This window comes from Chanodichthys erythropterus, chromosome 22 (genome assembly GCF_024489055.1).
Source record: "Chanodichthys erythropterus isolate Z2021 chromosome 22, ASM2448905v1, whole genome shotgun sequence".
NCBI lineage: Eukaryota > Metazoa > Chordata > Actinopteri > Cypriniformes > Xenocyprididae > Chanodichthys > Chanodichthys erythropterus.
Genome location: NC_090242.1, coordinates 10,448,636 through 10,461,351, shown reverse-complemented (window position 1 = coordinate 10,461,351; position 12,716 = coordinate 10,448,636). Strand labels below are relative to the sequence as shown.

The following is a 12,716-nucleotide window of genomic DNA, read 5'->3' as shown; positions in this document are numbered from 1 at the left end:
AGCAGAGGAACGCTCGCTGTGTGTGACGGGTCGTGATTCACATGGATAACTCCAGGTATGAATAAACTAAACTTCCTTTGTCTGTATTATGAGTGTAAGACTGGACAAAGGGCTCCCTCTGCTGGCAGCGGTCGCAAATTACACAAGCCGTGCATTCATTTATTAATATATTATCAATTATTTCATATACAGTTTATGCATATTAACATTTGTGATACACTGAAACAAACAAGAGGCAAAATGATGATGCAGGTCAATGCAACAAACCAGCTGTTAAAAATCAACAATAAATCAAACACCTGAAATGCAAAAACTGCTGCTGTTTTGATAAAGTGGCAAAAAATATTCTGTCACCCCCCCATCACCACCCAAATTAATTTCTCTCTATAGAATTTTTATTCAGCAGAATTTCTACTTCAGTTGGCGTCCATTTTGGCCATCTCCTGCACATAGATGCCGATGCTCTCGCTGTCAAACAGCACAAAGAACACAGTCTTGATGGAGGAGGACATCGTTGTGACGAAGTAGCTGGAGATGGCCTTCAGAATGAGCTGAGCCGCCGTCTGCTTCGGAAAACCGTTCCTACACAGAAAATAAACAACATTTAGCATTTAGTACTAAATGTGATCTCAAATGGATCAGAAAATACATTAGATGCTTAGTTTATTAAAGAACTGAGAATGAGTTAGGGTTGAATTTCTCTCTGAAACAGAAATCTTTCTATAAAACGTTTTGATTTATCTTTTATTAGAGGTTCAAGATCGTAGTGCTGAAACACTATTTTAACACTATATTTTTAACACTACTTTTTTTATTATTTATCTTCCGCTGTAAAACTGATTGTGCAGATCAAACCGTAAGGCCTAGAGACTTAAATCTCGGCCAGATGATTGGTCTCAATTTGAGTAAAGGTTGACAGAGTATGACCCTGATTGGACAATAGGTGGCGCTACAGCAATAAAAAATGCAAAACTGCTCATAACTCCTCAACCGTTTGTCATACTCAATTGTCTTATATCACTTAGTGATGGGAAGTTCGGATCATTTTACTGACTCTGACTTTTGAGTCTCGTTCAACAAAATGAACGAATCTTTTTTCGAGTCATTTCGTTCATTTTGTTCATTTTAGCAAAATGTAATTAAAATGTTACGTGTTACTTCCCCAACACATCTACTACTTATGCAAACGTTGATCCCACTACAAACAATACAAAACTACAATGCTATAAGATTCAGAAATGATTAATTAATTCATTACCTGGGTCTTCAGTTTATGACAAGCTGATTAAGCTCACCTCACCTCTTGTCTGACAAGTCTTCGGGTTTAAGTCATTCCTTAATGACGTGACAGGCAGTCCCATGCTAAACCAACGCATTCTGAGCCGGTAAGAGAATTTATTAGTTCATCTCATGAGTCTTTCGGGTTTTTGAGTCGTTCCTTAAACACGTGACAGACCCATACGCTATTTCTGACATTTCTGTCACTGTTTTTGTTACTGTTTCTTGAGGATCTGTGGTGTGTTATTATAAATAAATAAAGCCCTGTTATAAATAAAGTATTGATTAATTTATCTTTTTGACTGTCTATCTGTAAATAAACACTAGGCTATATAATAATATAATAATCCAAGCCTACAATACAAAGTATTTATAGCCTAGTTTGTTCATTTTTACTCCAATTTTGAGTTTGCTGTTATAATAATTGTTTTTCCATATTAGTCTAATATATGTATAAGAAGATTGCTCAAAAAGGACATAATGACATAAATCAAAAGCAAATAACATTTTGAATTTGAATTATTAATGTTAGTTTAAGACATCAAGGTTGTGATAACTTCAGCTTTAACAGTTGTAACACAAACTCAAACAAAACTGGAGAGTTAACGTTATTTACTAATAAATATAATGTGCTTGGGTCACACAGCATAGCGTATGGGTCTGTCACGTGATTAAGGAACGACTCAAAACCCGAAAGACTCATGAAATGAACTAATCAATTGAATCATCAGGTGAACTACTTCTAGCAGTACAGGAACCTGTAGAATATTGCACATGCGCGACTGAACGAATCACCCCCCGAGACGACTCGTTCTTCCCGAGTCACATTAAAGATTCGTTCAAAATGAACAAATCGTTCAAGAACGACACATCACTAATATCACTGAAATACCTGGCTCAAGCCGAACAAAAGGTATATCTGTAGGTATATATATTTTATCTCTGACTACTACAACTTTTCTGCCATTTTGCATTTTGTCCAACACCTACTTTTGGGAACTAGTCCTGGGTTTTTTTGCCTGATCGGAACCAAACTAGTGCAGAAAGATTCTCTGGAGTCTGAATATCAAAAGTTATCTAAAAAAGTTGAGATTTCAATTGACGGTCGCTAATGTGCGCCAAAACTTTTGAAATGGGCGGAGCCACTTTTACTAAAATGGCTATAACACTTAGTGGCACTAAAACATGAAAAAATTGTAAAACAGCTATAACTACACAACCGTTAGTCCAACTGACTTAAAAATTGGCATGCGGTGTCTTGGTCCAGTTAGACATGACTGTCTATGAGGACACTGGTGTATCTCGAAAAACATGGCTGCCATCAGCTAATGACGTTTGAACATCTATGAGACGAGGTTAACAGAAGTAGGGGTCATTGGCACGATGCCCTGAAGAAGCCTGAGAAGTTTCGAGCCAGCGCCACCTAGTGGTAAAATTAAATGTTCAAATGCTTATAACTGTGTGGTTGACTTATTTTCACGGGAGTCACCTCCTTAGTCTCCTGAATCCTTGCCGAGTCCAGCGACACCAAACATGCTAGACTTCAACGTATGGTTTGTGCAACGTTGTGATTTAGCGCTTAAAAAACTTTTGTGAATATCTATGAAACCGTTGGTCCAATTGAGACGAAATCACTGTGGAACATACAGAACCATGGCTCGTTAACTAATCGATAAAGCTTCAAAAGTTTCACTGGAAGATGTTATGACCTTCTGATTAAACATTACAAGATCAAAAAAAATAAAATAAAAACGCATGGATTGGATATTAGGCTGATTTTAATTGAACAATAAGGCAGAGAATTGCTTTGATATATGTTTGTGTTCAGGGCTGAAGTTTCACCTGCCGCTGCCGATAGACGGGAAGGCCACGGATTTGAGCTTCTTCTCGTCAGCGAGAGCCAGGCAGTTCTTCACCGTCCTATCCAGCATCTCCTCACATTTATCCGAGCCCCAGCCTGGACTGTTACAGTGGATGACAAACTTTGCAGGAAGGCCGTATCCGGAGGTCAGGGCCGCTGAGGAGCGGGAAGATTCACACATCAACACATGAACTGATCCGTCACACACCGACATTTATCCACAATTAACTCAAGATCTGTCACTTGACTGCTCTGAATTAAAGAGCATGACTCAGAGAATAACAACTCAGATTTAATCAACCAGAAATGAATCAAATGTATCCTTCCTTCCAGATGATTTCAGAGCATGAATGTGTGAAAGGATTCACTTCAACTTCAAACAGATTCAGGATATCTTTATTAAAGGAATGTTCTGGGTTCAGCGAGTTATGATTTATCTACAGCATCTGTGACATATCAGGATGACCTCGTTCTTGCTGAACTGCTTATTAATTTCATAAATATCTGCTGGAGATCTACGGTGAGTTTCCTACAGTACGCTCTGAATATGATGAGTGAATCTGACACAGCATGTTAAAAACAACTGATTTTATAAGCAGCATCTTGTCTAAACTTTGTCAGAAGAAAATAACAAAAATGCAATGTATTTTATTTAAATAATATTAATAATTAATATATTTAAAATATTTTATACTGTTTTTGTATTATTTACTTACTGATTTATATCTTCTATATGTCTCTGTTTATCTGTTTATTTATTTACTTGCTTATTTATTTAATTTTCTGGAATATCTTTTATATGTTTTTTTTTTAAAGTTTGAATTTATTCACTTATTAATTTTTTTGGAATAGCTTCTGTATGTGTGTTTATTTGATTTTTTAAATTTTGAATTTATTTTGTTATTTTGTTCTGGAATGTGCACATGTGTTCATTTTTAAAAATTGAATTTATTTTATTTTCCTTTTTTTTTTTTTTCTGCAACGTCTTCTTTAAGTGTGTGTTTATTAGATTTTTTGAGGGGTAAATTGAAATTATGGGAAATCTGCTTCAGTACCTCCTGCCACCTCCAGAGGGCCGTTCTTCTTGCGCAGCTCCAGAACCGCCTCTCCAAACTCCTTTCCTCCGATCTTCTCCAGAGCACTTCCTGTGAGAGACATGTGACTGTGAGTCTGTGATCCGCTCTCGTTTAAAGCTGGCTTCACTCAGACCACTTTCAGCCCTGAACGTCATTTACAGTCACTGGAGGATCAGAGCTCCTCCTTACACTGATCTGTCATGGGTCTCCTCCAGTGTGACAAAAGAGGTGAGATTTCAGACACAGCATCTCCTAGCAAAACTAACAGACGCGCCCAACTATACAAATATCCCAGCAGTCATTGCAGTAACGAGGTGTTTTGGGTCGAGTGACACCAGCTTTAGACACAAGAGCGTCACAATCACAAATACTGTCATTTCACACAAAAATACCCATCTGTCTTCATTTACTGACCCTCATGTCACTCTAAACCTGTATGACTGATTTATGTGGAACACAAGTGTTTCACAAACACGTGACTCGACTCTAGAGTCTATAGTTTCTATGTAAAACATCACATGGGTTTGAAACGACATGAGGGTGAGTGAATGATGATCGTGAACATGATTCTTCTGATCCCTTACCCAGATAACGTTCTGTCAATGTTCTCTCAATGTTATGAACAAACGTTCTTATAATAACGTTAACAGAATGTTTGTTCAAAGCTATCTGGTCTTTAATACGTTCAGCACAAAAACATTAATCTGAAGTGTTTTAGTTGGACTTTTTTAAATGTTACTGTGTTTCAGAACGTTCAGCAATAACGTTTTTAATAAAACATCATTATTTAAATTAAAATTTGGGTTACAAATACACAGGAATCAGTGAAGAAAACAAATATATGAATGAGAATTCAACATTTAGACACAAAAAACAAGATGACAGAACAATATTAAAATGAAATAATTGCCACAGAAATCCAAACAGAAAGCAAAGCGTTTCCCACATGAACTCAACCACAGCCGTGAAACTCCAGCACTAGATCTATTAATCTGACCAAATCAAGCATGAACACAGAGTGCCATATTCACTGTTCTGAGCAAATATTGCTATAAGAAAGTACTTTGTTATTAGTATTTGAGTGCGGTCAGTGTCAGAGCTGTGGTTTTTCCCTCTGACGGTGTAGATCTGCTCCTTTACCTACTTCACCACCCATGTGAAAGGTGGAGTTGGTCGGGTGAATGACGGCTTCGCTTTCGATGGTGGCAATATCAGCTTGAACAACTTGCAGCTAAAACAGGCAAACAAATACAGTGAGACACGAATGCTGTGGACAATGTGCTGAAACCGTGAAGAGGAGACAAAAACTGATGAAGAGAGGAGTAAAAGGGAGACACTGCGATCTACTGAGACGCTGGATGGAGGAGAGCGACACACACACACACACACACACACACAGCACTGATGGAAACATTGACTGAATCCTGAACACCTGACATGACTGTGATCTACAGCGTTTGAATGAACGTGAGCCTCGATGGCAGCTCGCCCGAACATAACAGCTCATCTTTCAGGTCAAAGCCAGCGTTGGTCGATGTTGGTGATGTGAGTGTGATTGAGACGGAGCTGTACAGAGATCACGCAGCGGAGAGTAAAGCAGTCACAGTTACTCTACAAGCTGAGCTCAGAAAGACAAAACCTCGACGCAGCTCTCAGGAAACAAACTAAACCTGAGCGATGAAGACACGACTGTTTTCTCCAGAGCTGCTTTCAGCTGATTCAACTGTCTCATAATTGACGAATTTTGCAACTCTGACAGTGTGTCTGAACCGAATTGATCTGAATAATGACTCTATATCTTGTGTACAGCTGAACTGAACCTGTTTCATAACTGATGGACTTTTTATTGAACTGAACTAAATTGATCTGAATAATGACTAGTGTTTTTTAAAAGCTGATTTATGGCAGAATTTGATAAAGTTTACATCACTGATTCTGTTATTTTCATGTTTGTCACTGTGAAGCTGCTTTGAAACAATCTGTATAAATAATCTGCGCTGTAGAAATACAATTTCACAGTTCTCTGTACTCATTTTGATAAATCTATTGGAAATATAACTTTTTAACTACTTCATATAAGATCTATTTCACTTTTTATGGCCGTATATGATCTCTGATCCGCGTTGCGAGCGTTGTTAATCTCACTGTGCTGTTCCACGCAGAAACCGCTCTCATGATGTCACATACTAAATACTGTCAGTCATATTTTCTGTGTGTTGTTAGTCAAACTCCAGCTTTGACAGCATCGTGAGGAAAACACTTGTGTGTTATTGTACTGAGGAAACACACTCACGGCACGCGTCTGAACACAACGCTGAACCGCAGAGGTGAAGAACAGCGCGAGAAATGACCTTCCGTGAGTTTTAAATTCTCCGCTATACCCAGTGCGATCACATGCACACTACAGCGCACACTTAAGAGTTTTTATTTTTACAGTCCAGTGTGTAAAATTCTAAAACTTATTTTAAAAAAGTGGAAATTGAGAGGTTTGAACATATTTTTTTCACTATAATAAATGTTTTTGTTATTGTACAGAGAGTAAAGTACCAAAAAAGGTACCGAATTTCAGGTACTGATTCTCGTTCACGAGTGTCTGTCACATTCTGAACCATCTGAAAGCTTGCCATTGAAGAACTGTTCATGTCTTTATACAGCGAATTACAGTCATCTAGTCGAGTGGAAATAAATACATGAATAACCTTCTCAAGTTCCTCGCCAGACAGGAAAAACTTGACTAATGAAAACCTCCATTGAATAAAACAATCTCAGTTTTAGTTTCATTTAAGCTTAAAAAATGTAAAGACATTTATGCTTTTAGATCCTCTAGAGATTTGATCGTATTTCCTGATTCTTTTTCAATGGTAAATAAATCTGAGTATCATCAGCATAACAATGCCAGTGCACTGCCTAATGGAAGCATGCACACGGAAAACCGCAGAAGACCCAATACAGATCCCTGAGGAACACCACAGTTAAACTAGGCTGAATCAATGCAAATGAGAAAAACATTGATATTTTGCAAAACTGCAATAGAAACAGTTTTTTTCTGCGTTTAAGGGTCATCTGTCAAACATAAAAGTCACATGATCATTCTTTAAAGATGGCATGGTATGTTTGGACAGAAGACGAGACAGAGCTCTTATTAAACTCATAAAAGACTCATAATTACGGGAATACTGGATCCTAAACAACAAAGAAATGCCAGAGTTTATCAAGACCTCAAAGCAGATATGAGAGAGAAACACCCAGAAACACTTCATTCGTGGACACTCCCAAGAATAAAGGGCTTTCTTTGCCATTAATGCTTTGATAAAACATCTACATCTGTTTTGATTAAAGTGCGGCAGCTGTGATATACTCAAACCTACTAACATCCATCGCCATGATTTCTGGAATTATCGCGCAAGAAAACAAATGTTTTAGTCACATGACACTGGTTAATGGAAACGCTGTCATTTCACAATAATTTTTTTATTGACATTTAGAAAATATCTCAAAAGTTTGAAAATCGCTAATGAAAAAAAGGCTAGAGTTCCTGACGGGTTTCTGAGGGTTCACTGCTGGATGAACGAGCGTCTCATGGTGTTAACTGATCTTGGGTCAGTTTAATAATGTAGGATCTTTTTGAATTAAATTTATGAATATTAATGCATGTATAATACAAAAAAATGACAGTTAATTGATTTTAATTTACCTTCATATTTAATGGTACTCATTAACACTGAAAATTCACTTCATTGTGATAAAATGAAAAGAGGGGAACTAAAAAAAATGCTTAACTTGTGAGTGTAAAACTTCATCAGATAGATGATGTCAGATATATGATAGATACATAACAGCTGTAACTGAAATAAAATAATATCCCGTTACAGTATGAGGATTATGTTTCCATGATAATATTTATAAGAGTCCTGAGCAGCTCTGGAGTACAAATACATGTGCTAAAGTATTGAACATCTGATGTAGTGTGTGTGAAATGAAGCTTTTCAGCTTTCTGAAGTATTCAAGCATTCATGCGAAACGATCTGAAGCTCGTAGGATGAATCGATTCAAGATTCAGAATGAAATTTCATATGAATGCATTTTAAATTTACATTTGAAAGTGTATGCATTAAAACCCTGGATCAAAACAAATGACTCACGACTCAAAATTCACATTTCAAGATGGATGAATGTGAGGAAACAAGTGAATCATTACGCCTCTAACAGCTAGAGAGGATTCATTAATCAGAGAACAGCAGGAGGACAAACACAAATCATCTAGAGCATCAGAGCAGCTACTGAAAGAGTCACTGTCCGGCAGAGTTAAACACACCTGACCAGCTGATCAGGGCCTCACTGGCAGACTAGAGACTATAGTAAGAGTAAAAGCTGTCGTACCTTCTGTCCGAGAAATAAACTTTTGGAAGAGAGGACAGTGAATCCATCAGCCGCTCCGCCGTCCGCGTCAGCTGCTCGTCTCTGTCACAACAACAGCAAACGTGAGGATAAACTCATACTGTACTGCCTTAATAAGATAACTGGAGAGTCTATGATCACTAGAAAGTGCACACTAACATTACTTTCACACTGATGTTCAGTTACCAGGAGAACTGGATCTGTATCAGACTACTTCACATGTAAATGAGGCACGTTAATTAATTAATGAATGATTTCACCTGCTTCATCTAGTCAGTGGGAGGTTAGCGAGTAAAAGAAGTGACTAGAGTCAGTCAGTACCTTCACTCGCGTGGACTTTTTGATGGCCAGTTTCTTGACAACTGCTTTTTTGGCGGTGTTGGACTTCCTCTCAGCGGGCGGAGGAGTGATGACGGCCTCCAGCTTTCCTTTCGAGCCTCTCTTCTTGGAGAGCAGCTCCGGGTGGATGTTGGGCAGGACTCCGCCGGCAGAGATGGTCACGCCCCTCAGCAGCTGCACAGAGAAACATGTTTGATGAATGTAATGAAGGCAATACAGTCCATCAGAAAACAGATATAGATAGAGAGATTTATAAGATGAATTAGCACATTGCTAATATGTTATTAGCACTATTTAACATGTTGCTAACATAATGCATGATTAGCATGTTATTAACATTTTTTAGCATGTTAGCATAGGAAAACCGGTCGGATCACTGGAGTCAGTGTCTGAGTGTGTTTGCAGGTTTGTCGAGGTCATGTGAGGCGTGTCTGATCTGACCATTCGAGTGACCAGAATCACGTGAGACGGCTGGCGTCTGTGAATGCACCTGGTGAAGCTCCTCGTCGTTGGCGATGGCCAGTAAGATGTGTCTGGGCGTCACACGGCCCTTCTTGTTGTCTCTGGCTGCATTTCCCGCCAGCTCCAGGATTTCAGCTGAAAGAACGACGCAGAAAGAGCTTCACTGAGAGAAACACTCTGGCACTGTATTTCCCACAATGCACTTTGTTCCACATGACCCTGAACATTCTGAACAAGCCTGTGTTTGAAATAATGATTACTTGCGTGAAGCCAGCGGGAAGTAGTGCAGCTCTGATACTGTATAAACAGCCCAATAGCACTTTTATTTAAAGGTTTAATCTAATAGACGGTCTGTTGCATCACGACTGCAGTGAGTATCAATAATCAGAGGTGTAAAGAGTAAAACCATACCTGAGTAAAAGTACAGGTACCTTAGATCTAAAATGACTCCATTACAAGTTACCGATTCCAACATGACTTGGGTAAAAGTCTTTAAAGTATCTGATTTTAACAGTGCTTCAGTATTTTACTCATGCTGTAGGCTCAGAAATGCTCTAGTCCTGAGAGACTCCTGGTGAAAATTAGAAACGGTTGATTTGTAAGATGAGAAATCACGTTTATTTTCTAAAATCAAAATAAAACTGAACACCTCAAAATTGCAATAAATCAAGGTCGACACAACAACCTTTTAAACGTCCACAAACTCTAAAGTCTCAGTTGAGCTCAAGTGCACAGAAAGACCATGAGTAAACCAATAAAAAGATATTATCAATATAGAGGATAAATATAACTATGTTGAGTAAAATGTAATAGTCAAAGTCTACTTGCACTGTACGTTCTGGTTTGAGGCTCATCGGCAGCTGCAGTCATGATCTCTTCTCATAAATCAAACACCTGTGATCAGAAACTACTGCTAATGCGCTCACGTTCACGTCAAGTTTGGGTGAGTAAAGGCAAAACGCACAAGATATAGTTCCTTCAACACTTTTAGCTATCGCTTCCTTACAGCAGAAACAAACTGCTGCAGAAAAAGTTAGGTGTCATGAGAAATGTAATTATCACAAGAGGAGTAAAATGTACATTTACTTGATCAAAAAATGTAGTCAAGAAGAGAGTAAAAGTTGCTAAATATCTTTGATACTCAGTACAACTACAAAGTAGCCAAAAAGATGCTCAAGTACAGTAACTAATTACATTTACTCCACTGTAATAATGTCAGAGATGTGAAGTACAGTACTGCTGTATAAACGAGTGTTCTCACCGATGCGCTTCAAGAAGTTTTGACATGATTTATCAACTCGATATTGTTTATTGTTCAAATGTGATGAACCTAAAGCATCTTCCCACACACATGACTGAAGCAATAATTCTCTATAACACAAAAACATTCTGGAAACACTAAAAACATCATCTCCCAGAGCCACATAAACATGCTCTGAAATGTTCCATTTCATTATTTCTGAATGTTCCAATAGTTCCATTCAAGTTGTGAATTAAATGTAACTTTTACTTGTTTATACAAATGTAAAGTGAACGTTACATTGTGTCATTCTTCAAACATTATGGGAACGAACGTTACTTTGAAATGTTCTCTGAACACTCAACTAAAACTTTTCAGGAAAAAACACTCCATGGACGCTGTATAATAGATGTTTCTGTTCTAACGTTTTGAGAACATTTTTAAAGACCAGATAACTCTGAATGAACATTCCAACGTTACTGGAATCAACTTTGAGAGAACCTTGCCAGAACGTTCCCTGTTTGCTGGGTTAGTGGCTCATATGCTAGATATCACAAATAAAATGCATTAACTAACTCTACTGTGTGTCTCTTCAGGACGAGTGAAGTTCTCTGCAGCACTTCTGAGCTCTGACAGAAGGACGGACCTGAAACACTGATGAGAGCGAGAAAATCGTCCTACCCGTCAGGTACTCCAGAACCGCAGCCATGTAAACTGGAGCTCCGACTCCAATCCTGTATTTGGGAAGACCCTTCCTGATGTAGCGCAGCATCCGGCCGACCGGGAAGATCACTCCAGCCCTGGAGGAGCGCGATGCCCTGCTGACCTTCTTCTTCCCTGCCCTGCTGGACATGATGATGCTCCTGCACACACACACACACACACACACACACATGAAGAGAGAGAGAGAGTACAGATCATATCAAAACAAACTGAATTAATGATGCAAAACTATCAGAAAAATTCAAATTCTGCTGTAGAAATGACAAAAGTGTCTTTTAAATGTGTTCATGTTGCATTATAACCACAGTCTGCTGGAATAAAGAATACTGAATATTAATTCAGGAATAAAACAGGGCTCCAGAGATCTTTCTGTGCAAATAAAAAAGCTCATGTTCTAATCTAATTATAACCAGTTAAAGGGATAATTCACCTTAAAATTCTGTCATCATTTTCAAAGGAAGATATTTTGAAGAAACCAAACATTTCATGGCAAACATTGATTTCAATAGTATGCAATAAATAAATAAATATTATGGAAGTCAATGGGGTCCATCAACTGTTTGGTTACAAACATTCTTCACAATATCTTCTTTTGTGTTCAGCAGAGGAAAGAAACTTGAAGGTGAGTAAATGATGACAGAATTATCATTTTTGGGTGAACTGTCCCTTTAATGATTAAAACAATTAGATGCTGTCGCATGTTTATTTTTATTCTGTAATGAAAAGCTGAATATATCTGGTTATTTTTGCATAGCAACAACCAAAGCGAGGTTTTAAAAAATAAAACATTTTAACATTAAAAGTCTTTATTAATCATCGGGTTTCGTTTTAAACAGAAGTGACGACACTGTAATGAACGCGCTGTTTTCAGTTTCTGTGACAATATCAGAAACACAATCACGTGACTGTGTTCACATCATAACTCTCATTCAGAGATATATTAAGATAAATTAAGGTTTTGTCTGTTATTGACAGCTGGAACTTCCTGATGAGGCGCGCGGCCCGCGGAACTGCGCACGTCAGTGAGCGAGCAGCGCGCGACAGTCACCTGAAAGTGTGTAAAAGCAGCTCATGCACTGATGACAGTCGATTCTTACAGTAGAGAGCACGATGTGTCCGAGTTCAGTCCACTACTGTCTGCTACAGAGAGACCAGCTCACACAGCGTCCAGCACACCCACAATCCACAGCGCGATCACACTCGATCAGCAGAGCGCGCAGGAGACGAGCACGCGCATGACCATTGCCCAACGGAGCGCGTCCACGAGTCAGATGACATCTGCTGTAAAAGTGTTGATCATTTCCAGGAATCAGAGATTCAAACTTTGATGGTTCATAAA

The 12,716-nt window shown here is 38.4% G+C and overlaps 1 protein-coding gene across 2 annotated transcripts; it reads right to left on the bottom strand.

Moving 5' to 3' along the window:
* Nucleotides 1-119: 119 nt before the first annotated feature.
* On the bottom strand, nt 120-12,624 carry macroh2a1 (macroH2A.1 histone). Of its 2 annotated transcripts, none has more exons than XM_067375518.1 (9): nt 12,475-12,624; nt 11,336-11,517; nt 9,443-9,549; nt 8,935-9,126; nt 8,596-8,676; nt 5,356-5,446; nt 4,195-4,284; nt 3,121-3,295; nt 120-582 (listed from the first exon to the last, which is right to left on the bottom strand). In XM_067375518.1, exons 2-9 carry the CDS (start codon nt 11,505-11,507, stop codon nt 417-419), a joined length of 1,074 nt encoding a protein of 357 aa, XP_067231619.1. In that variant the 5' UTR covers nt 11,508-11,517; nt 12,475-12,624; the 3' UTR covers nt 120-416. The 2 variants fall into 2 exon arrangements, with proteins under 2 accessions (XP_067231619.1, XP_067231620.1); XM_067375519.1 differs by having other exon boundaries at nt 12,426-12,557.
* Nucleotides 12,625-12,716: the final 92 nt, after the last annotated feature.

What these genes read in the sequence shown, in the direction of transcription:
- macroh2a1 (XM_067375518.1), bottom strand. Translation starts at nt 11,507, where the DNA reads ATGTCCAGCAGGGCAGGGAAGAAGAAGGTCAGCAGGGCATCGCGCTCC. An exon ending in GGTTCTGGAGTACCTGACGG is followed by an intron (nt 9,550 to 11,335) that starts GTAGGACGATTT and finishes TCGTTCTTTCAG; the next exon opens with CTGAAATCCTGGAGCTGGCG. An exon ending in CCGTCTATCGGCAGCGGCAG is followed by an intron (nt 583 to 3,120) that starts GTGAAACTTCAG and finishes TTTTCTGTGTAG; the next exon opens with GAACGGTTTTCCGAAGCAGA.